Genomic DNA, 24,126 nt, shown 5'->3' with positions numbered 1-24,126 from the left:
GCAGAGACTTCAGATTGGCAGACTTGGGAAGTCGGAGTGCCAGCATCGCCAGCCTCCAGCTGTTTGGCCTGGGAAAGATTTCTTATCTTTTGTCAACCTGTTTCCTCAATTGTTAAATTACAATACCACCTACTTTACAGAGACTGAGATAACGCATCTTTTTATTTATTTATTTATTTTTAGACAGTCTTGCTCTGTCGCCCAGGCTGGAGTGCAGTGGCATGATCTCGGCTCACTGCAGCCTCCGCCTCTGCGTTCAAGTGATTCTCGTGTTTCAGCCTCTCAAGTAGCTGGGATTACAGGCGTGCATCACCACATCTGGCTAATTTTTTTGTATTTTTAGTAGAGATGGGTTTCTCCATGTTGGTCAGGCTGGTCTTGAACTCCTGGCCTCAACCATCCACCTGTCTTGGCCTCTCAAAGTGCTGGGATTACACATGTGAGACACCGCACTGGGCCAAGATATTGCATCTAAAGGGCTTAGCACAGTGGCTGGCACAGAGAAGCACTCAATAAATGGCTGCCATTATTATTATTATTATTTTTTTTTTTTGAGATGGAGTCTGGCTCTGTTGCCCAGGCTGGAGTGCAGTGGCGCAATCTCGGCTCACTGCAAGCTCCATCTCCCGGGTTCACGCCATTCTCCTGCCTCAGCCTCCCGAGTAGCTAGGACAACAGGCGCCCGCCACCACGCCTGGGTAATTTTTTGTATTTTTAGTAGAGACGGGGTTTCACCGTGTTAGCCAGGATGGTCTTGATCTTCTGACCTCGTGATCCGCCTGCCTCGGCCTCCCAAAGTGCTGGGATTACAGGCGTGAGCCACCGCGCCCGGCCTATTATTATTATTGATGATAGCAACCATCAGTTAAATATCAAGGTTAGAAAAAAATCCCAGGATTTTGGCACTAGAACCATTAAGATCAAGTGACTGACTTATGTCACAAATTTAGTAAGTGGCAAAATCAAGTTTGGAACCCATTATCAATGCAAAGTAACTTCTTTAAGCTGTCATCTCTTTGGTGAAAGTGCTTTGTGACCTACATTACACCCAGACTGTGGATTCAGGATATTCATAGAGGTACCTGGCATATCACATTCTTAGGTATTTGTCTCTCTAAACTTGAACTTGGACTAATGTGCCTTGGGGCAAGTTCGTAATTACAGTACTGTTGATCTTTCCTATTGTCCACTGTAATTATCTATTAAACTAGTAATCAAATGATTCCTCCTTGGAGCCTTCCCTAGATAACTTTTTTTTTTTTTTTTTTGAGACGGAGTCTTGCTCTGTTGCCCAGGCTGGAGTGCAGTGGCATGATCTCAGCTCGCTGCAACCTCCGCCTCCTGGATTCAGGGGATTCTCCTGCCTCAGCCTCCCGAGTAGCTGGGATTACAGGCAGGTGCCACCATGCCTGGCTAATTTTTGTATTTTTAGTAGAGACAGGGTTTCAACATGCTGGCCAGGCTGGTCTCGAACACCTGACCTCGTGATCCGCTGGCCTCGGCCTCCCAGAGTGCTAGGATTACAGGCGTGAGCCATGGTGCCCAGCCTTTTTTTTTTTTTTTTTTTTTTTTTGAGATGGAGTCTGGCTCTGTTGCCCAGGCTGGAGTGTAGTGGCTTGATCTTGGCTCACCGCAGCTTCCGCCTCCTGGGTTCAAGCGATTTTCCTGCCTCAGCCTCCTGAGTAGCTGGGACTATGGGCGTGTGCCACCATGCTCAACTAATTTTTGTATTTCTAGTAAAGACGGTGTTTCACTACATTGGCCAGGCTGGTCTCGAACTCCTGACCTCATGATCCACCCACCTCGGCCTCCCAAAGTGCTGGGATTACAGGCATGAGCCACCGTGCCTGGCCAAGCACTGGTTCTTAAGGGCAGAGATGAGTAGTGCTAAAGCCTAAAATCTCAAAATACACGCTCCCTTCCCCGTTTGAGAACTACTTTGTTAAGTGAAGTTTTAGACTATCACAAGTATGTTCAGCAGGATATGTTCTTACACTCTTGTCTTTTCCTAGTCTCACTTGTAGCAGAGGGTCTTTTAGTATAAGAAAACTTCATTATGCCATGAAAAGAATATTACTAGCAAAAGCTTACATGTTGTCATGCATTTGCTCCACTCTGAAAGACCTCAGATTTTTTTTTTTTTTTTTTTTTTTTTTTTTTTTTTTGAGACGGAGTCCTCACTCTGTCGCCCAGGCTGGAGTGGAGTTCAGTGGCACAATCTTGGCTGACTGCAACCTCTGCCTCCCGGGTTCAAGCTATCCTCCTGCCTCAGCATCCTGAGTAGCTGGGAATATAAGCATGCGCCCCATGTGCTGGGGATTTTTTTGTATTTTTGTATTTTTAGTAGAGATGGGGTTTCATGTTGCCCAGGCTGGTCTCGAACTCCTGACCTCAAGTGATCTGTCTGTCTTAGTCTCTGTGTTGGGATTACGGGCGTGAGCCATCACATCCAACAAGACCTTAGATTTAAGCCAAAACAGGACTTGCTGACTGGGGTTCAGGCAGCAATCTACAATAGGGTTTGTCCACTATCAACTGGATGAAGTCAGGACAGAGACAGAACAGGAAGGGGATTGAAGTACAGGGGATTCCCAGGCACCCTTGCTAGGTAAACTGGGCTCTGACAAGGAAGTGTGATGAGGGTAAACAGTTAAGGAATTGCCTGCAAGGTCTTCTGGTCTCCCAGGTTTTTCTTGGTGAGCAAAAGTAAGAATGAGCTCTTTTCTCTTTTTTTTTTTTTTTTTGAGACGGAGTCTCGCTCTGTCGCCCAGGCTGGAGTGCAGCGGTGCGATCTCGGCTCACTGCAAGCTCCGCCTCCCGGGTTCACGCCATTTTCCTGCCTCAGCCTCCCGAGTAGCTGGGAATACAGGCACCCGCCACGACGCCTGGCTAATTTTTTGTATTTTTTTAGTAGAGATGGGGTTTCACCGTGTTAGCCAGGATGGTCTCAATCTCCTGACCTCATGATCCACCCACCTCGGCCTCCCAAAGTGCTGGGATTACAGGCGTGAGCCACCGCACCCGGCCTGCACTATTCTTAGTTCTTGCTGTGCAAGGATACCTGGCACCCCTTTGTGAAGTCATGGACATTAAATATGTTGGGCCCCACAGGAACCAATTTGCTCAGAGCACAATGGCTGCCTGTGCAACAGACCCCACAGTGCAGGCCTCAACAAGACCATGTCTGGGTCTGGTCTGGCTGCACGAAATTCACTTCTATAGGCAGCTGTGACGGTGACTCTGGCCCCTGGAACCAGACCAGCCACTCAAGAATGCAAAAGTCCTGGTGTAGACATGGAGTCTGCATTCTCTCAAGAAAGTGCAGATAATGATCCTGGACACAAGGTCAGACTGGTGACTCTTTCCAAGATGGGGTGTGTACCACCAAAAGCTGGCAGCAAGACCAGGCTGTCATCACCAAGCACCATTTCTCCCCTGCTCTGCTCCTCCTTCGTGCCCACTCTCTCTACCTCTCTCCTGGTCACATACCCTGTTGTGTGTCAGGGGGAGTTGCATGGCTTGGGGTGTCATTTTAGGTGTGCTCATTAATTTTTTTTAAAATTGAGATGGGGTCTATTTTGCCTGGGCTGGATTTAAATTCCTGGGCTCAAGGAATCCTCATGCCTCAGCCTCCCGGGTAGCTGGGATTACAGGCGTGAGCTGCCATGCTCAGCTCTGATGTGTGGTAGGGATGAGGACAAGGAACCATATGTGTCACATGGGTTATGCACAAAGGCTTGGTCAGTTCTATGACTTCCAGGAAGGGCCCCAGTTAGTGTCATCCAGTGACCCTGGAAATCCCCTAAGAAAACTACAGCTCCACAATACTTTGTGATAGAGCTATTTAACATAAAGAAGAAACCATACATAATTGCTTTTCCATTATAAAAATTTATCAAGGGAATAATTTGAGTTTTTAGAGGCTTGGTTTAGCAAGGTAAAAAAGACAACCAAATTATTAAAACACTTTATAAATTATTTTAAAACCTACCAACTGGGGCCTAAATGAAATAAACCCCTTATTACCTTAGGAAAGAGACAGCTTTCCTAAATCACAAAAGTTGGTTTCCAAGCTACACTCTTACTTCTAATGCCTTGGAACCCTAAGGAGAACTAAAGCTCACCAGCGATGGCTGCTCTGGAAGTCAAGGTGGGAAGAACAGGCAATATCCTGACACAGGCTAGATATAGACTCTGAGCCAAAAGCAGACTCTGTGACATGGAAAGGGACCACACAATTTTAATTTTTTTTTTTTTTTGAGACAGAGTCTCACTCTGTGGCCGTGGCCCAGGCTGGAGTGCAGTGGCGCAATCTCGGCTCACTGCAAGCTCCGCCTCCTGGGTTCACACCATTCTCCTGCCTCAGCCTCCCAAGTAGCTGGAACTACAGGCGCCTGCTACCACGCCCGGCTAATTTTCTGTATTTTTAGTAGAGACGGGGTTTCACCGTGTTAGCCAGGATGGTCTCGATCTCCTGACCTCGTGATCTGCCCGCCTCGGCCTCCCAAAGTGCTGGGATTACAGGCGTGAGCCACCACGCCCGGCAGGGACCACACAATTTATTAACCAACCAGGTTAATAAATTCTTTTTTTTTTTTTTGGAGACGGAGTCTCACTCTTGTCACCCAGGCTGGAATGCAGTGACACGATCTTGGCTCACTGCAATCTCCGCCTCCTGGGCTCAAGCGATTCTCCTGCCTCAGCCTCCTGAGTAGCTAGGATTACAGGCTCCTGCCACCACACCCCACAAATTTTTTGTATTTTTAGTAGAGAACGGGAATTCGCCATGTTGGCCAGGCTGGTCTTGAACTCCTGATCTCAGGTGATCCGCCCGCCTCGGCCTCCCTAAGTGTTGGGATTACAGGCGTGAGCCACCATGCCTGGCCCCAACCAGAACACTTCTGAGCGTGGAAGAGGATGCTGTTAATTACTCAAGACCAAAAGGCATAAAAGGAGACATATGTCCACCCAAGTGATAAGGCAGTTTGGGAAACTACATTTCCCAGTATGCCCTGCCCCTTGAAAGTTAAAAATCTTAACTGGCACAGAGCACCCTGGGACACCTGTGGTTAGCACCATTTAAGAAGTAAACGGTATAGGGTTGGGTTCTGATGTGAAGGCTTCCCCCTTCCATGGGACACTTAACCAGACACAGGACACAACACCTGAGGTGAAATTTCAATGGGTATTAAGTCTGGGGTAGAGCTTCTCTCTCCCCAAATCTAGCTTCCAAAGATGTGGAGCTGGTGGAGCTGTCCATTGGTCCACTGCCCTGTTTCTCCTGGTTGCTGCCTCTGCCTCCCCATATCACCAGCATCCCCACTGCCACTAGTCTGTAGGGGGATTCCGGGCTAGGTGCTCTTCCCACTCGACTTCAACCAACTTGTACAGCTCCATGGTGGCCTGGGCATCTTCCACAGAGGAATGTCCGCTCTTCCCAACCTGAGCAAGCAAGGAAGACAAGAGCATGAAGCGAAAAGAAACCGTTTCTTCCTTCCCAGTGTACTCTCTGTACTCCTCTCCCCCCTGCCTCTGCTACACAGTTTCTTCTGCAGTCAGCAGGCTACAAAGACAGAATTCTGGTGAGGTCCTACTCCTTATGTAATTTCAGGGGTTCAACTCCTAGGAAGTCTTTGCCACTGTCTACCTCAGTCCTTTCTGTGGCAGTATGTATAAGCCATATTAGGTTCTGTAGAGATAGAACATACCAGGTCAAAGACAGGTCTTCTGAGTCTTCCACTTTCCCTAGTTCCTTAACTGCTCTATATGTGACATATGTCCACATCTTCCTGCCAGATGGGCCACCCTTTGCTGAAATATAGCGTGTAAAATACGAGCGGTCCTTGCATCCACTACATGGTCTCTTGGACCACCACGGCTACCTGCTTTCTTCCTTAGTTAGGGTTTTATATCTACTTAGGACTTTTTCCCTTTTCCAAAGCACACTTTGAAACATTCTATGAGGTAGATAACAGGAATTATTATCCTGTGTACAGATGGAGCTCTTCCCATCACAGCAGCCCACCTGGATCTCTACAACCACAGGACTTCTGAGATCAGAGTCTGGCTAGGGGCATCAACGAGAGCCATGTCCAAGATGGGGGCGGGGGATGTGGGGAGATGCTACCTGGATATCCCGGTTTAGCAGCTTCTTGGTGAGATGCTTCAGAGACATGGTGGCATTCTCCGGGCAGTCAGCCTTCCGGTTGAGGGGGGGGATATGGGAGGTGTCACGGGTGAGGGACTTGGGGTGAAAGTACTGAAGGGCTTTGAAGTCGTTGTGGATGGCATGCCCCACCACTATCTTCCCTGTGAGTATCTTCAAGATCTGGAAGAAGTGTGGGAAGAGAGTGGTGAGAAGGAAGACTGAAGTGGAACCCCTGCATTCTGAAAGCCCAACATGACCACCAATCCCTTCTGGATTCTTTCACCAACTGCCTACCTCTCCATCCTTGAAATGCTCACTCCCACAAGTTTTCTTTCTTCTGGAATCCACCTTCCTCTTCCGCAGGTGATTTCCATGGTGTACCCTGTTTGGACTCATACTGCCAGTGGCTCCTTACCTTCTTATTGATCTCCACCCCATGACATTAATTTGCCTTCAGTCCTAAATGACACTCATGTTTGAGATGTCCATGTATTTAGTTCAGTTCTGGCTTGCTACATGAAGTCCTTTAATTATTACCATTATGCTGGCCTTAGACACATGGCTGGGACCCGGGCTCCAAGGAAGCTAACAAAAGCCCAAAATTACATGCAATTAGATGTGTATGGGTACTAGAGGAAGAGAATCTGTGGCTTTCATCAAATTCTCAGAGTCTACAAACCGTAAAAAATTAAGAATCACATATAAACTAAAGTTGCAGAAGCAACCTTATTCACACTAGTTTTGGAACCAAGTAAAATAAAAATAACTTCTCAATATTTCAGGAAACTGTTTTTTTTTTGAGATGGAGTCTTGCTCTGTTGCCCAGGCTGGAGCGTACTGGCCTGATCGTGGCTCACTACAACCTCCGCCTCCCGGGTTCAAGCGTTTCTCCTGCCTCAGCCTCCCAAGTAGCTGGGACTACTGGCACCTGCCACCACGCCCGGCTAAGTTTTGTATTTTTAGTAGAGACGGAGTTTCACCATATGGGCCAGGCTGGTCTTGAACTCCTGATCTTGTGATCTGCCTGCTTCAGCCTCCCAAAGTGCTGGGATTACAGGTGTGAGCCACCACACCTGGCCTTCAGGTAACTTAATTTTTAAAAGAGATGAGGTCTTGCTATTTTTCCCAGGTTGGCTGGCCTCAAACTCCTGGGCTCAAGCAATGCTCTCACCTCAAACTCCTGAGTAGCTGGGATTACAGACACATGTCACCACACCTAGCCATTTCAGGCTCTTGAAGTAGGACATGCTACCAATGAGGACAACGAAGAACATGCCACAGGCTCTGAAGGCCATTCCCAAATGAGGTTCCAAACAGGTTTTCAACAAAAGTGACAGTCCTGCATAGCCTCCTAAAGGGACCCCCTCTGAAGGGGCTAGGCTCATCTGGACATACCTTAGTCTCATAACCCCAGCTTGGCACTGGGGAAGTGCTTTATGATGAAAACCAGACGTAGTCCCGTTAACTAGATATTTCGTTACTCCTGACTTCACCTACTTACTGTCCACCACCACCTTCACTTCTTATTAACCTCGACATATAGCCCTCATCAAAGCTGGGCAGAGTTGCTGTCTCAGACCCGTCCCATCTTCTGCCTCTCCTATGCCTTTGCTTGGCTGTGCCCCTTTGTGCACAAGATGTTTAACTCTTCTTTCCGTCTTTTCTAAAATAGTCAGTCACCTCACCTCTAATGAACCTCCTCCAACTGACCGCATATAAGGCATTATGGGAACAGCGTGTCCAGAGAGGGCAGAGTGTGGCCCTGAAACTGCAAAGACGTGGACCAAGGGCGCCCTCTGGCGGCCTCCCGAGACCAGCAGGTCTCTTGCTCTCCCTTCACTTCCTCTTTCACCCCTCCCAGCTCACTCTCCTTTCCGTTCATGCCTTGCGCTCCATAGCCAGCACAGGGCTAGGAGTGAGATGACAACCCGAAGTGCCGGCCCTGTGCCGTTTATGCCGTTCACTGGTTACCTGTTCCAGTTGGACAATATATACCCCAGCTCCTCCTGTCAACTTTCTGCCCTCTCTTACCACCACCACTTTCCGCACTTGCCCCAGGCTACTTTTTGCTTGGGAAGAGCTCTCCACCTTTCCTCTCTCAAGCTTAGGCTCCAACTCGCAAGGTTTTTCCAAATCAAGCCCTTTCTCCTGACACTGATGTCTGCAGCTCTGTCTAGTTTCATCACTTGCTGTTATTTTTCTATACAGATTCCCAGTTCCCCAGACCCAATTTAGAACCTAAAATATTTTTTTGTTTGTTTTTTTGAGACAGGGTCTCACTCTGTCGCTCAGGCTGGAGTGCAGTGGCAGTGGTGTGATCTCAGCTCACTGCAGCCTCGACCTCCTGAGTAGCTGGGACTACAGGCATGTACCACACTTGGCTAACTTTTTTGTAGATGAGTTCCGCTATGTTGCCCAGACAGGTCTTGAGTTCCTGGGCTTGAGCGATTCTCCCGCCTCAGCCTCCCAAAGTGCTGGGATTATAGGCAAGTGCCACTGCGCCCGGCTAAAATAGATCTTGACCAATGAAGTTTGTGACACCAGCTAATTGTACCTTCCTGACTCTCACTGCTCTTTCCACCGACAGGGGGCCTTCTTCAACAACTGATAGATTCTCCTCCCTCCCTCCACAAACGTTGGTGTCTTCCCATAGTGATATCCTTTGCTGAAAAATGATTTAGACCTCTCTCCATCCACCTCCCTGCCACCATCAAGCCCCACGCTTCTTACCTGGCCTCGAGCAATCTTGAAGGGTGTGGCATTCACCATGTGCTGCTTCCGGATACCACTCCACCTGGTTCGGTAGTCCACAATGTGGCAGGGGGGAAGAATGTACTCGTCATAAAGCACATCTCCGTTGTAGTTGACAATGCTACATCGAGCCAAGGAACTAACATGCCCCTTTGGTCCTGTGCCCACCATTTCACAGTCAATTGCCACCATCTTCCGTGGCAACTTCTGGGATGCTCCGGAGCATTTATTCTCTGAATGAGCTTGGGTGGAGTTCTGTGGGGCATTCTTCTGAGGATGGTTCTTTTTAGAGGATTTCTTCTGGGAGCTCTTCTTCCGAGAGCGGGTTGGGTGGCTATTGATCTTTGGAAGGGCACTCTGGAACTCCCCCAGCAAATCTACTTTAGCAGCAACAGAATCAGCCTTTTTTGAAGGGGCAGGGGTCAACCAAGACACTGCAGCTTTCTTGTCCAGGGGCTGTCCTGACCCATTGCTGGAGGCAGCTGTCTTCTTCTTTTTTGGGAAGGAAGGGGTCTTCCAAGTGCCATCGACCGTAGGAGTTTCCCCTTTCTTTGGAGGTTCAGAGTGCAACTTAGGCGCCTTGCTAGGGGGTTGGTTCTTTTTACTCAGAAAGCCTCTCCGTTCTAAGAGCCTCCGCTTCTTGACAAAATTTCGGTGCTTGGCATTTCCTTCTAATGCCTTTTTGGGAGGAGGTTCCCCAAAATCCAGATTGAGCAGTAAAGTAGACATAGGGACAATGGAAGGCGGAAGAGTAGTTGGGAAGAGTGGCTTATGGATGAAAAGAGGATGTGGGACTCATTCTCTGCTGAATCCTACTGTCCAACATGTGGAGGTCTGTAGTACACCCTGGGGAAGAAAGTGATCCTGGTAATTGAGCTCCTAGGCCTGGGAGAAAAATGAGGTAAGCTCGATCTCCGTAGGACTTATGGAAGGAAAGACATCAGAGCAATCTCTCAGACAGAGGGGAAATGAAAACATAACATGAAATGATGGAGGGAGCATTGGTGTTAGCCAGCAAGCCTGGATTCTAGTGAAGCCCAATTCACCAGCCGTTTGGTCTTAGTAAGGTCATTACCGCGCTCTAGGTTTGAGTCTCATTTGTAAAATGAAGGGAGTGGAGGGGAAAGAGCTCGAACCCTCTGAGTCTAAGAGGCTAGAACACGTGCGATCTATACTCCGCCTAGGAAAGGAACATCTAGGTATGCTCAAAAACAGTGAGAAGTATGGCGTAGATAACCTCTGGGCTACCCAGGCATCCGCAGCGTGGACCACCAATAGAGACACAAATCCAGGCATCCCTTTCCCTTGGCTCCAGGCCGGAACTGGGGGCAATCTCCACATGCATCTCACCCAAGTCCTTCTCCCACTCAAGGACCTTGACACCATCTACCAGCGCGGGGGTGGGATCGAGGCTTGAGGCAGCCCACCTGGATAAGCATACTTCGGATCCCCGCGGTACAGATCGATCTCTCAGGCTCACAAACCTACCTCCCAGACGGGTCCAGCTAAAACCGGAAGCGTCCGGAACCGGATGCGGAAATCGGTGCGCGCCGACGAAGCCCGGGAAGGCAGGCGCGCGGGTTAGAACGCGCCAGAGGTCGGCGCGCGCGCGCCCGCACCGCCCGTACCTCAGGTAGTGAGGCCAGTGATTCCGAGTGTGTGAGGAGCGGCAGTGGCGGCGGAGGAGGGGGCGGCGTGAGTGGAGGCGGGGGCGGGGGCAGGGGCGGGATGCGCTCCCCGGCCCCTCTAGCCCCGCGGTGGTACAACGCGAAGGTGTGGGAAGGCCGCGATAAACCGGAACTGCAGCCCGCCGGACACTTCCGGCTTCACTTCCGTAAGAGGAGAGGAGTGTACGGCAAGGGGCGGGAACTGGAACTTGGCCCGCCTCGTTGTGAGCTGAGCTCAGCGGCACGCTTTTGTGGCGTCACTGCACTGTTAACCCGCCTTACGTGTCTCTGACGCTGACACCTTCGCACTGTGAAACGTCGCGACCTGTGACGTCTGGGGGGCGCCTCAAATCTTCCACTCCAGCATCGGATCCCGGAAAGGCAGCGTCGGAGACTGGACCCAAAACTCTTCCTGTTCTGCCTGCAGAGCTGAGCCCCGTCCGGGTCCTGGACCCGCGTAGTACTGACCCTGGATCCCTGTTCGCTGCGTTCTCGCTCCCCGCGCTCCCTGCTGGACCCCGGGATGCCGGGCATCTCCGCCCGAGGCCTCTCTCATGAGGGGAGGAAGCAGCTAGCTGTTAATCTCACCCGTGTCCTGGCACTCTACCGTTCCATCTTGGATGCCTACATCATCGTGAGGCCACAGGGGCGTGGGTGGGATGTCTCTGGTCGTGTGGTTGGCTAGGTGCCCACGTCAGGGAGAGAATCTGGAGAATTAGCCTCTGATCTCTTTCCTTCTATGAGTTTCAGTCTTTTTCTGTACAAGAAGGGGTTAAAACGGAGTGATCCCTCCTTTTTTTTCAGCTGACATAAATAATATTTCTTTTTTTTTCTTTTTCTTTTTTTTTTTTTTTTTTTGAGACGGAGTCTCGCTCTGTCCCCCAGGCTGGAGTGCAGTGGCAGGATCTCGGCTCACTGCATAAATAATATTTCTAGTACCTACCTAGATTGTTTTTGTAATCTTCCCAGATCCAAGGTAATAAAATGCCTTTGGATTGGACATTGGAACCATGCTGCAACTATGTTGAACTCTTCTTGGAGCATGTCAGGTGTTCCAAGAACACACGTTATTCATCCAAGCTTTGAATAAATTCGTGGTTTTGTGGTATAGTAGACAGTCCTGGCTCTGGAATCAAAAAGGCTTAGTCTAGAATCCTGCCTCCCCTATGATGTTAACCTTAGGCCTCCCTAACCCCCAACTTGTCCTAGCCCGGGTTTCCTCAGCTATACAATGGATCCCAGTCTGAAGGATTATTGTGAAGAATAAATGAGAGAATGTGTAAATGGCACCACCATCCACTGAATTGTTTAGACCACAAACCCAGAAGCCATCATTGATTCAGTGCTGTCCTTCATTGATCCACAATCCAGTCCTTCAACAAGTCCTCTTGGCTCTGCCTTCGGAATAGATCCCAAATTCATCCATTTGTCCCCACCTCCATTGCTGCCACCCTAGGCCAAGCCACCATCACCTCTCTTCTGAACTACTTCCTAACCGATCTTGCTGTGTGCTTACCTCTGCCCTGCCATAACCAATTCTTCACTGAGCAGCTAGATTGATAGCATTCAAATGTAAATCTGATCACGACAATCCCTTGCTTCCTAGATACTTTTATGAAATCCTAACTCCTTACTATTACCTATAAAACCCATATTCTGGCTCCTACTGTCTCTTCAACTCTATCCCATTTTATTCTCTCACACATTTCACTGTGCTATACCTCTGCTGGCCTGATTTCTGTTCTGCCAATATGGCAGGCATCTGGACCTTTGCACTCACTGATCTTCCGCCACAGAAAGGCAATCGCAGAATGGTTAAGAACAAGGACTCTAGAGTAAAATTGGTTTCAAATCCCAGCTCAGGCCGGGTACGATGGCTCACACCTGTAATCCTAGCACTCTGGGAGGCCGAGGTGGGTGGATTGCCTGAGTTCAGGAGTTCCGAGACCAGCCTGGGCAACACGGTGAAACCCCGTCTACTAAAAAAAAAAAACAAAAAAAAAAAAACTAGGCTTGGCAGCACACACCTGTAGTCCCAGCTACTAGGGAGGCTGAGGCAGGAGAATTGCTAGAACCAGGGAGGCGGAGGTTGCAGTGAGCTGAGATCGCGCCACTGCACTCCAGCCTAGGTGGTAGAGTGAGACTCCATCTCTAAAAATAAATAAATAATCCCAGCTCAGCTATTTGCTAGCTTTTGGACATGGGCAAATTACTTAAGTGCTGTGCCTGTTTCTACATCTGTAAAATGGGGGATAAAAAATAATACCTACCTCAAAGTGTTGTTTAAAGGATCAAATGCATTAATACATGTCAAATGTTTACAGCAGTACCTGGCCGAGAAGGTGTTAAATAAGTGTTTGCTATTACCTGTATTTTCTTTACATGCCTAGCACCTATTCATCATTCAAGTCTCAGCTCAAATGTCACCTCAGACAGGTCTTCCCTCATCATCCTATCTAAAGTAGTCCTTGCCCAAACTCTCCATTACATTACTGTTTCATTAGTGTTTTGTCTATATGACATATGATGTTGTCTGAAGTTTTGTTTTGGTTTGTTTTTTTTGAGAGGGAGTCTTGCTCTGCTGCCCAGGCTGGAGTGCAGTGATGCAATCTAGGCTCACTGCAGCCTCTGCCTCCAGGGTTCCAGTGATTCTCCTGCCTCAGCCTACTGGGTAGCTGGGATTACAGGCGTGTGCCAACATGCCTGGCAAATTTTTGTAATTTTAGTAGAGAGGGGGTTTCACCATATTGGCCAGGCTGGTCTCGAACTCCTGATCTCAGGTGATCTGCCCGCCTTGGTCTCCCAAAGTGCTGGGATTACAGGCATGAGCCACCATGCCTGGCCAAAGTTATTATTTTTTTTTATGTAAACTCTGCAGGAGCCAGAATCTTGTCTCAGGTTCACTGTTGTATTCCCTGAGCCTACAATAGAGCTTGATGTATAACCGAAACACAGCCCCAGAATTTGTGGTGGACGAATGAATAAAAAGACACCAGTGTCTGGCACATATAATGCAGGTTACTAAGTGGTAATGTACTAATACTGTGTGTCAGTCACTCTGGTAAGTAAGTGTTAGGGATGCAGATGTGAAGATACCATCCCATCCCTCCCCTTAAGAAATTCAATTTAATAGAGAAAACAGACACAAATAAGTGCAGAAATTGCTAAAAGAAGTGTGTCCAGAATGCAATCTGGACTCCAAGGAAACAGAGTTAAGCCACCAGAGTCGGGGAGGCTGGAGCAGGCTTCAGAGAACTGACTCGGCTTAGCAGGAGGTACCTGCCAGTTACAGGCAGTGGCCCTATGTGGCAGCAGTGCTGGGAAGAGGCAGGCAATGAGGTGTGTAGTTGAGAGTGGGGTGGGAAAGAATGGGAGTGGTAGTAGCTTGCTGATGGCTTCTCCCTTTCTTCTGTAGGAATTTTTCACAGACAACCTATGGGACACAATCCCTTGCTCATGGCAGGAAGCATTGGATGGACTGAAACCACCACAGCTGGCCACAATGCTGCTGGGGATGCCTGGGGAAGGGGAGGTCGTCAGGTATGGGCTAGAAGGTCCCTGTGCTGGGGAACTCAAGGCTTTAAGCCCTGCAGTGAGCGTATTGCTCAGAGAGTCTCATAAGGTCTTCCTGGGCCTCGGGTTGTAAACTGCTGCACTCAGATGTGATGGGACTATTCACTGGAGGCCTCGGCTGGACTATCTCAGGTACAGGTCAGTGTGGCCACTCACCCTGCTGGCCCTGAAGTCCACGGCGTGTGCCCTGGCCTTTACCCGGATGCCTGGCTTTCAGACCCCCTCAGAATTCCTGGAGAACCCCAGCCAGAGCTCCCGACTAACAGCTCCATTCCGGAAACATGTCAGGCCCAAGAAGCAGCATGAGATCCGGAGGCTGGGAGAGGTGAGGAGATGGCTGGAGCATGGGTGGTGTCTGGGAGCCCAGGGACTCCTTAAGCCTGGCTTACAAATATGTGTGCCCTTTATCTCACATGCAAGGCCAGAGGCCCTAGACATTCCTTTACCTCAACAGACATAACTAATCATATTTTGATGCTGGGGTTCTTTTTCATTCTTTTGTGGGGTTGGTTGGCAGCTAGGTCTGAATCACAGTCTCATTCCTGTTCCCAAATCTCCACAATCTGCTCATGGCTTCACGCAGGGTTCTTGTTCTGTGGGGGAGATTGAATCACTGACCTGTGAGGCAAGGAGAGTGGGCCTGAACCTGGGGTCAGGTCCACTCTCCTTGCTTCCACCCTCACCCCTATATCTTTCTTTCCAAATCTGTCTTCACATCCAGGGCACCCTCTGTCCATCTTTCTCTGTCATCTTTGTCTCTTCCACTCTCAGTATGGGTGTTTTCCCCAGGAGTCAATAACCAGTGGCTAGGAGACCTTTGTTTCCTCCTCTTTCAGTTGGTGAAGAAGCTGAGTGATTTCACAGGCTGCACCCAGGTTGTAGACGTGGGCTCAGGCCAGGTGAGCCAGAGTCTTGATGTACTGTTTTTTTGAGTCATGGGGACATAGAACACCTGGAAGGCAGGTTATCGGGCCACAGGCCCAGCGAGGCAGGTGTCAAGAAGCGGTGGAATTTTTTTTTTTCTCTTTGCATAATTTTTTTTAAGCCAGTCAGATTTAACAATGGGGGAGTTATATACCAACTTAAGCCACACTGATGTTAATAAGTTCTGTAGGGTAAAATTTAAGCCTTCTGTGGGGCCTGGGACCCAGGTGTCCAGGTTACCCATGGGGAGGGTAACAGTGGATAGGGCACTGAACAGGGCTGTCTCCATCCTCCTCGTGACTCCAGGGCCATCTCTCCCGCTTCATGGCTCTTGGCCTGGGGTTGATGGTGAAGAGCATCGAAGGGGATCAGAGACTGGTGGAGAGAGCCCAGCGCCTGGACCAGGAGCTTCTGCAGGCTCTGGAGAAAGAGGAGAAGAGGAACCTGCAGGTAGGCCAACCCTTCCTGCGACCTGGACTGCAGGAGCAGGGGCTGCTTGGCTGGAATTGAGCAGAGAGGCTGGATTACATCTTTCAAGTTTCTCAGCTTGAACTGGTGTGGTACCTAATTTCTATTACCTCTTTCCCAAGGTTCCCCTTTCCCCAGTGCCTCCCCGTATCTCAAAGTTACTTTCTATTTACAAAGTGCTTTCCACACCAATGTATACTTCTCACTACCTGTGAAGTGGCCAGTCAGGTTTTAGACTTGTTACAAATAAGAAAACTGGGTCTCAGATGAAAAGATGTACATGGTGAATGATAGGTCCAGGACTTTTCCCCCTCTCCTGACTTGTGGTCCAGCCCCTCCCGCACCCACCTTATCTCCCACATTCCTCCTTGGGGGAATAACATGGAGGACAGATCCCTTCCTGTGGCCTGAGGACAGCAAACAGACTTCCCATCTGCCTTTGTCCTTTCCTGCTTCCACAGGTGGTCCAAACCAGCCCTCGTCACTCCCCACACCACGTGGTTAGGTGGGTAGACCCCACAGCCCTGTGTGAGGAGCTTCTGCTTCCACTGGAGAACCCGTGTCAGGGCAGGGCCCGCTTGCTGCTCACAGGCCTCCACGCCTGTGGGGATCTGAGTGTTGCCTTGCTGAGACACTTCTGCTGTCCTGAGGTGGTGGCCCTGGCCTCAGTGGGCTGCTGCTACATGAAGCTGAGTGACCCTGGCGGCTACCCACTGAGTCAGTGGGTGGCTGGGCTGCCTGGCTATGAACTGCCCTACCGGCTTCGGGAGGGGGCCTGCCATGCCCTGGAGGAATATGCTGAGCGGCTACAGAAAGCTGGCCCTGGCCTTCGAACTCACTGCTACCGTGCAGCACTGGAGACAGTCATCCGACGGGCCCGGCCCGAGCTCCGTCGGCCAGGCGTGCAGGGTATCCCCAGGGTCCACGAGCTCAAGATTGAAGAGTGAGGTTGGGGGACAGGGGTGGGGGGCAGTGGAGGGGAGATTTCTTTTTTTTTTTTTTTTTTTTTTTGAGATGGAGTCTGGCTCTGTTGCCCAGGCTGGAGTGCAGTGGAGCGATCTTGGCTCACTGCAAGCTCTGTCTCCCGGGTTCATGCCATTCTCATGCCTCAGCTTCCTGAGTAGCTGGGACTACAGGCGCCTGCCACTACACCTGGCTAATTTTTTGTATTTTTAGTAGAGATGGGGTTTCACCATGTTAGCCAGGATGGTCTCAATCTCCTGACCTGGTGATCCACCCACCTCGGCCTCCCAAAGTGCTGGGATTACAGGCGTGAGCCACTGCACCCGGCCTGGAGGGGAGATTTCTAACTGGAGATCTTCTACCCTCACTTTCAGCATAGCCTAAAGAAAATCTAAGTATACCCAGAGGAGTGATTTGGAGTTCTCTGATCAGGGTACCTTCTCAAAATTTCTTTAAGAGAGTTGTCCCTCTTTTATCGGGAGACTAACAATGAAACATGAAGTTTTGGCCAGGCGCGGTGGCTCATGCCTGTAATCCCAGCACTTTGGGAGGCTGATATGGGCCGATGGCCTGAGGTCAGGAGTTCGAGACTAGCCTGGCCAACATGGCGAAACTCCGTCTCTACTAAAAGTACAAAAATTAGCCAGGCTTGGAGGCATGCGCCTGTAATCCCAGCTACTCCGGAGGCTGAGGCAGGAAAATCGTTTGAACCCGGGAGGCAGAGGTTGCAGTGAACCGAGATCGCGCCACTGTACTCTAGCCTGGGCGACAGAGCAAGACTCTGTCTCCAAAAAAAAAAAAAGTTTTTTAAATGCTAAAAGTATGGCTAAATAGTTGGACAGAACTGGCTGAAAATGTTTAAATCAATTTACTATTGGACAGACAGCTCACAGCCAGAGAAACATTCAAAAATACATGGCCAGGTGTGGTGGCTCATGCCTATAATCCCAGCTCTTTGGGAGGCCAAGGCAGGAGGATTGCTTGAGGCTGGGAGTTAGAGACCAGCCTGGGCTACGTAGAGAGACCCTGTCTGTAAAAAAAAAAAAAAAAAAAAAATAGGCAGGCATGGTAGCTCATACTTGTAGACCCAGCTACGTGGGAGGCTGAGGTGGGAGGATTGAGGTGTTTGAGGCTACAGTGAGCTATGATTGCCCTGCTGCTCTCCAGCCTGGGTGACAGGAAGACCCTGTCTTTAAAAATATATATTTGGGATGCCGAGGCCGGCAGATCACAAGGTCAGGAGATCAAGACCATCCTGGTGAACATGGTGAAACCCCGTCTCTACTAAAAATACAAAAAAATTAGCTGGGCGTGGTGGCGAGTACCTGTAGTCCCAGCTACTCGGGAGGCTGAGGCAGGAGAATGGCGTGAAACCGGGAGGTGGAGCTTGTAGTGAGCCGAGATTGTGCTACTGCACTCCAGCCTGGGCGAAGAGCGAGACTCCATCTCAAAAAAAAAAAAAAAAAAAAAAAAAATATATATATATATATACACACACACATACACATATGTTCATGAAAACGCATATTGGGGTAGAAAATAAAGCAAAGTTGGAATTGAATTAGGAACAAGCAAAGTTTAAGTGAGAGGTGACAGTTCTTAAAACCAAACTGAGTGCTGAATGTGACTGATCCCACAGATATGTGCAGCGGGGGCTACAGCGAGTGGGGCTAGATCCCCAGCTGCCACTGAATCTGGCTGCCCTTCAGGCCCACCTGGCCCAGGAGAACCGTGTGGTGGCCTTCTTCAGCCTGGCTCTACTGCTTGCCCCACTGGTGGAGACGCTTATTCTACTGGACCGGCTGCTGTACCTTCAGGAACAGGGTGAGGGTGGCCTACAGCAGGGACCCAAGGACTATAGTGACTGGGGTTCTGGGGCTCCTTCTCCAAGTCCCAACCCCAACATCTTCTGGGCCTAGCTAATCACTGTTGTGATCCTTGGACCCCACCTTTGAGTAGGGGATTGGGAGTAGGGGATTTGTTAAAAAATTAAGAATCCAGGCTGGGTGCGGTGGCTCATGCCTATAATCCCAGCACTTTAGGAGGCCAGGGTGGGTAGATCACTTGAGGTCAGGAGTTCAAGACCAGCGATGGTGAAACCCCATCTCTGGTAAAAATACAAAAAGTAGCCAGGTATGGTGGCGCACACCTGTAGTCTCAGCTATTCGGGTGGTTGAGGCAAAAGAATTGCTTGAACCCAGGAGGCGGAGGTTGCAGCGAGCTGAGATTGCACCACTGCACTCCAGCCTGGGCGACAGAGACTCCATCTCAAAAAAAATATTAAGATTCCTACCAAATCAGCCTCTGGTGAACCTCTCTAAGGTGCATGTTAAGCAAGCTTCCCAGGCATCGAGAACCTACAATGCAAGAGGACTGCCTCCCAAGTCAGTGCCTTGGGAACCCGTGTTCCTTATGGAGAACGGGGTCTCCTTAGCCCCGCTGGATCCTCCCCCATGGGGAAAAGGGACTATGCCTACAGGCCTGGGCAGAAGAGGCTGAGTGAGTTTGGTTCATTCTTCCCCTTATGATTAAGCCCTTTCTCCCAGGTTTCCATGCTGAGCTCCTGCCCATCTTCAGTCCTGAACTCTCTCCCAGAAACCTGGTTCTGGTGGCCACCAAGATGCCCCTGGGTCAGGCTCTTTCTGTTCTGGAGACTGAAGACAGCTGATGCAGCCTGAGGACACATCTCAGACCCCATCATCTGAAAGTGCCCAGAGAGCACAGTGGCAGAGTACATCTCATCCAGAGAAACAGCATCCTGCATCCTCCAGAGTCCTGGTTCCTTCTGTTTTATCCCCTTTCTCTCCCTCCATGGATTATGTAATACAGTGTAAAGTTTTAATTTATTAAAAATTGGAAATCTGTTTCCTTCCCATTTCTGTAGGTAGATAAAAGGAGATGCGCACCCTTCCTGTGGCACTGCTGCAAGGGTGCTACAGTTAGGACTCAGACGCCACTCCCCACTGGCCTCCCTAGCAGTTGGTGTAGGTGACGGCTTCTGTTACTCACAGATTTCCATGAAGGGGACTTCTCTCCCCCTCTTTGGCCTCCAACTCAGAATCTGCAGGTCCTGCCCCTTGGGAGGGCCGCCTTAAGGCCAGCTAACTTGCATCCAGGTTCTGTCATAAACTCAGGAAAGAAGCTTCTTCCCTTCAGTCCCTGAGAGTGTGCTGGGATTAGGGGTGCCATTCTACCACACAGCTGCTGTACACAGGAGGACTCATAAAGTGCTCTTTATTGGCATCTGAAAAAGAGGTGCCTCAGCCTTCAAGGCTGGGACAGAAGTTGGGGAGGAGCTGCTCTGCCCCAGGCTCAATACCAATAGACCTTCTTGTATTTCCGGGTCTCCTTGATCCCCATGGCCTCCATCACCTCCTCCTGCAGTGTCTTTAGACAGGGCACGTAGGTTCTTTCTAAAGCATCTTCCACTGATGTGTCTTTGGGGCCATCTGTTAAGCCAGAGGAAAGGAGATGGGTGGGGGGGCTTGCCAACTTTCATGAACGTCCCCTACTCTCACTCCTAGCACCCACCCCTGACCTTCCTGCCCCTCACTCTCACCAATCCACGTTTCAGGGACGATGCCATCAGCTCTGGGAAATTCGGGTTTAGGGATAATTCTCCCTGATCGTGTGGAGACTCGTACCCGCTCTCCTGCTTCAGTAAATCTCCACTCGATCTCAGTGGGTTTCCTGGTGGATAGAAGAGGTGAGCCTGGCCTACGAGCCAGGTTTCCTGCCACCCTCCAACCCAAAACTGGAGTCAGTGGTTCAAAACACCAGGGTTACCACCGCGTTTCTCCACCTCTGTGTTGGGGTTACCCGCAGGGAATCATGTCCATGAGATGGTCCCTCCTAATTTCCAGAACATCCAACCCACCATTCCCACTGGACAGCACTTTGTGGACCCAGAGGGTGAGAAACCCTCTGCCCAGAGCCCCGTTGCTTGCCTGTCCATAGGATCCACAAGTTTGACCTGGCGGTGGAGCAAGGGGGCTTCACTAGGGATCATGGTTCCCCGGTAATCCATGGTCTTGCCAATGTAGCGGTAATGCTGTCCAAGAGAGGGGAGTGTCAGAAAGCAAGGGGTGTGAAAGGGGTTTGCCCTTGCTACTCGGTGCATTCAGCCCAAGTTGAAAAGTAGAAGGTTCAGTAATGCCACCATCCCCTCAGCCAGTCTCCTGCCACCCTGTGCTGCTCTGAATGGAGAGGGACAGATGAGACAGGCTTCCTGAGCATCCGCATCCCCTCTCTCAACTTACTGTGTTCAGCCCTCCCACGACCACCCAGTTTCGCTGCCGGATAACTTGAACCACTTTGCCCTGCTTCCCGGCATCCTTGCCTTCTAGGATCTCCACCTGTGGGAAGATACGAAGGTTAGGGAGGGGGATCCTTGCCCAGGAGGTTCCCCATCACTCTACCCCCTGTATGAGGCTCTCACCGTGTCCCCACAGAACAGATACCAGTCTTCATCAGAGATGGGTTCCACAACCACTGGGCGCCGCCTGATCCATGGGGGGTTCTTCCTCTTGTCTGCAACGGAGCCTGGGGGGCTCATCCCATAGCGGTAATGGGGGGGCAGAGTGACCCTGGATGCCAAGGCCAGCAGGGCAGAAAGACGCATGCCTGGAGGTTCTAAGAAATCCTTTTGCCAGCAAAACGCTCAGAAACCTTCCTTGTCAGCTCTGGGTAGATGGATAGAAACAGGGGAACAAAGAGGCAAGGGAAGGAACATTTTTTAAAGCACTTACTCTGTTGCTCAACGGACCTCATCACATTGAATCCTCACAAGAGGTTATCATCTTTATAGATGAGAAAATAGAAAGGTCAAGTAACTTGCTTATGATTACAAAGCTACTACATTGGAGAATCAGTATTCAAACCCACATATATCTGACTTCAAAGTCCAAAAAATTCATTCAGGACAAGGGCCATGTTATCTATCTCACTCTTGAATCCAGAGCTTGGCCCCTAGTAGGTGCTTAACAAATACTTATTAAATCAATGTATGAACAGCAGGATAGGAAGAAAACAGAGGATGGAATGCTGGCATACGGCCAAAAGGTAGGCAGTTGTAAATCAGTGAAATGAACAAATAGGTAGCAGAAATAAAAACTGGGGTTAAAATGTCCCTATCCCACTTAGAATTCCTATCCTCAGATAGGAAATAACCACTCCTCCCTAAGATAGCTCCTTTTCTAAAGGAAAAGGACCCAGGGCCAGACTCTAGAATTACTGAGTCCTAAATTTCCCAACTAAGTATGTTCTCTAAACCACTCAATTCTCAATTAATGAGGTGGTGAATGAACTGAAGGCATAAATGGTAAGTGCTTCAGTTAACTGAATACTTGCAACTTGCCACGTGCCATGCTAAGTGCTTTCCTGTATCTCATTTATGCCTAAGGACAACCAAATGAAGAAGTCATGATTAACCTCATTTTATAGATAAAAATGAACCCTAACTTCAAAGACAAATAAAGATACTACAATGGCATAAAGAGCCCTGGACAAGGAAGTCAGACCACCTGGGTTCTACTCCCTGCTCCACCATCATCTTACTGTATGACACTAGGCAACTTAACTTTTTTTTTTTTTTTCTGAGACGGAGTCTTGTTCTGTCGCCCAGGCTGGAATGCAGTGGCATGATCTCAGCTCACCACGACCTCTGCGTCTTGGGTTCAAGCGATTCTCCTGCCTCAGCCTCCTGAATAGCTAGGATTACAGGCATGTGCCACCATGACCCGCTAATTTTTTTTTGTATTTTTAGTAGAGACAGGGTTTCACCATGTTGGCCAGGCTGGTCTCGAACTCCTGACCTCAGGTGATCCATCTGCCTTGGCCTCCCAGAGTACTGGGATTACAGGTGTAAGCCACCATGCCCATCCAGCAATTTAGCTTTTGAATTTCAGTTTCATCATCCAGAAACATTTACAGGGTTGTGGGTGTCATTTAAATTATTTTAAATATTTTAACAAAGCAAGGTGCAAAATAATGTATTATTATCCCTGTGGGGTAAATATACAAATATATATTCCAGCACAGTTATATTTATGGAAAGGAAACAAGAAACCAAAGTACTTGTTTTAGGGGAGAGGAACTGTTTGGGAGGTCTGTTAATTCCATTTTGTTCCTTCCCGTAACGTCTGCATTTCCTAACCATGTGCATTTAAAAATATGTATTAACGGTTTATCTGAACAGTGAGATACTGGCTCATTTTTCTTCTTTATACTTCTCAGTATAAAGGCCTGATGTTATTTTCGGAAAAAGAAACAAAAACAAACAAACAAAAAACCCACCTGTTATTTTCAATTAATGCTGACTGGCCTAAGTGTTCTTGTGAGTATTCAACAAATGCTTAGGGAGGACTACTATATGACAAACCTAATGCTGGGAATTTCATTGCCGGCATTTGGTCTTCACATTGCCCAGTGAGGGAGGTGAGGTTGCCAGATGCATCGTAAAGTCCCTTTTACAGACAAGGAAATCAAGGCCCTGAAAGCCGGAGTGACTACCCTGGTTCATACAGCTTGACTAGGAGCGGGGCCAATCTTAAGACCCGAGCCTTCTGCGTGATTGCTGCAAGAAGCCCCTTCACCTCAGTCAATCCAGGTCTGAACCACCCCAGCCCAGAGCAGCTTGCATGCCCCCGAGATCTTTCCCTTCTTTCCCTCCACAATCTGGAGATGCTGCTGGTGAGCGTCCCGCAGTGGGGTTTTCCCTGCATGTTCTGAAGGCGCAGTGCAATGTAGTGGGGTCGAAGGTCTGCCCTCTCAGGTCACGGCTCCAAAGGCTTCCCCCACCAGCCTCATCCCAGACATCGCCAAGGCCTAGCTGTCTTCAGCACCCACCCGCTCCAAACTTCCGGTGCAAAGAAACCCTGGGGAGGCGACTGAGCCACGGCCAGAGAAAAGGATAGGCTCTTCCCGCACCTGCCTCTCGGACGGGCACCTCTAGGGCAGGCGGCCCTCACCTCCACTTTCCGCGGCACTTCGGATTTTCAGCACATGGGCCCTCAGCGTCCCCTCCCCCGCCACGCCCGTCGACTTTCTGGGAGATGTAGTCCAAGTGTAAAACGGGAGCTCAACCACGAATCTTACCTCTCAGCATGCTGGGAGTTGTAGTCCGCCGCTGGAAAGCTGGAAACAGGAAGTTTGGCGGGGGTAGGAAATCAAGGAAACCGGAACACACCATGAAGCATGTCGGGAATCGAAAGGCAAGCTGGTTCGGCCGGCCCGCCTGGCACATTCCCGCGCATGCTCTGCGTGGAGGCCGCTGGGAATTGTAGTTTCTAGAGAAGAAAGCTCCATTTTCTAGGTGGTTGTGGCTTCCTGTTCAAGGCAAAGGGCCGCCCTTTCCAGACAGGGCTACCGCCAATGCTCTCCCTGTCCTTCTCTGCTGGAGTGGGGGCAGGGCAGATTCAAAAACTGCCGGTAGGCTTTCTAGAGGAAGGGATGAAACGTGGGCCCTTCCAATGCTAGTAGCCGATCTAGTTACAAAATGTCAGATCTGGAAGGAAACAGAAATGATCTAAGCGAGTCATTCCACTTAACTCGGGGAGTACTGGCGGGATTTCACCCTACCAACCCCCTCCCCCTACCACCCCATCACCAGCTAAGGGTGGGAGGTACCCCTAG

General features: G+C 49.7%; 3 protein-coding genes across 12 annotated transcripts; 1 reads left to right on the top strand and 2 right to left on the bottom strand.

Moving 5' to 3' along the window:
* Positions 1–3,871: 3,871 nt before the first annotated feature.
* Positions 3,872–10,690, bottom strand: ISG20L2 (interferon stimulated exonuclease gene 20 like 2). 3 transcript variants are annotated; one of them, XM_063693966.1, is made up of 4 exons: positions 10,388–10,690; positions 8,879–9,784; positions 6,128–6,328; positions 3,872–5,442 (listed from the first exon to the last, which is right to left on the bottom strand). In XM_063693966.1, the coding sequence occupies exons 2-4, from the start codon at positions 9,626–9,628 to the stop codon at positions 5,329–5,331; spliced, it is 1,065 nt and encodes a 354-aa protein (XP_063550036.1). In that variant the 5' UTR covers positions 9,629–9,784; positions 10,388–10,690; the 3' UTR covers positions 3,872–5,328. The 3 variants fall into 3 exon arrangements, with proteins under 3 accessions (XP_063550036.1, XP_018880224.3, XP_063550038.1); XM_019024679.4 differs by having other exon boundaries at positions 8,879–9,745; positions 10,388–10,535; XM_063693968.1 differs by having other exon boundaries at positions 8,879–9,745; positions 10,327–10,454.
* METTL25B (methyltransferase like 25B) lies at positions 10,452–19,358 on the top strand. 5 transcript variants are annotated; one of them, XM_055362281.2, is made up of 8 exons: positions 10,452–10,532; positions 13,982–14,106; positions 14,272–14,464; positions 14,976–15,038; positions 15,370–15,513; positions 15,993–16,474; positions 18,134–18,318; positions 19,041–19,358. In XM_055362281.2, exons 2-8 carry the CDS (start codon positions 14,069–14,071, stop codon positions 19,160–19,162), a joined length of 1,227 nt encoding a protein of 408 aa, XP_055218256.2. In that variant the 5' UTR covers positions 10,452–10,532; positions 13,982–14,068; the 3' UTR covers positions 19,163–19,358. The 5 variants fall into 5 exon arrangements, with proteins under 5 accessions (XP_055218256.2, XP_004027030.2, XP_018880222.2 ...); XM_004026981.5 differs by lacking the exon at positions 10,452–10,532 and adding an exon at positions 11,071–11,200; XM_019024677.4 differs by lacking the exon at positions 10,452–10,532 and adding an exon at positions 11,071–11,200 and having other exon boundaries at positions 19,028–19,358.
* A 353-nt stretch (positions 19,359–19,711) lies between these two features.
* Positions 19,712–23,993, bottom strand: MRPL24 (mitochondrial ribosomal protein L24). 4 transcript variants are annotated; one of them, XM_055362341.2, is made up of 6 exons: positions 23,590–23,993; positions 20,933–21,176; positions 20,754–20,849; positions 20,442–20,545; positions 20,054–20,184; positions 19,712–19,943 (listed from the first exon to the last, which is right to left on the bottom strand). In XM_055362341.2, exons 2-6 carry the CDS (start codon positions 21,113–21,115, stop codon positions 19,807–19,809), a joined length of 651 nt encoding a protein of 216 aa, XP_055218316.1. In that variant the 5' UTR covers positions 21,116–21,176; positions 23,590–23,993; the 3' UTR covers positions 19,712–19,806. The 4 variants fall into 4 exon arrangements, with proteins under 4 accessions (XP_055218316.1, XP_004027038.1, XP_004027037.1 ...); XM_004026989.5 differs by having other exon boundaries at positions 23,463–23,599; XM_004026988.4 differs by lacking the exon at positions 23,590–23,993 and adding an exon at positions 23,422–23,560.
* Positions 23,994–24,126: the final 133 nt, after the last annotated feature.

Source organism: Gorilla gorilla, chromosome 1 (assembly GCF_029281585.2).
Source record: "Gorilla gorilla gorilla isolate KB3781 chromosome 1, NHGRI_mGorGor1-v2.1_pri, whole genome shotgun sequence".
Taxonomy (NCBI): Eukaryota; Metazoa; Chordata; class Mammalia; order Primates; family Hominidae; genus Gorilla; species Gorilla gorilla.
Note: the sequence above shows the minus strand (reverse complement) of the source record. Positions and strands in the feature narration are given on the sequence as shown.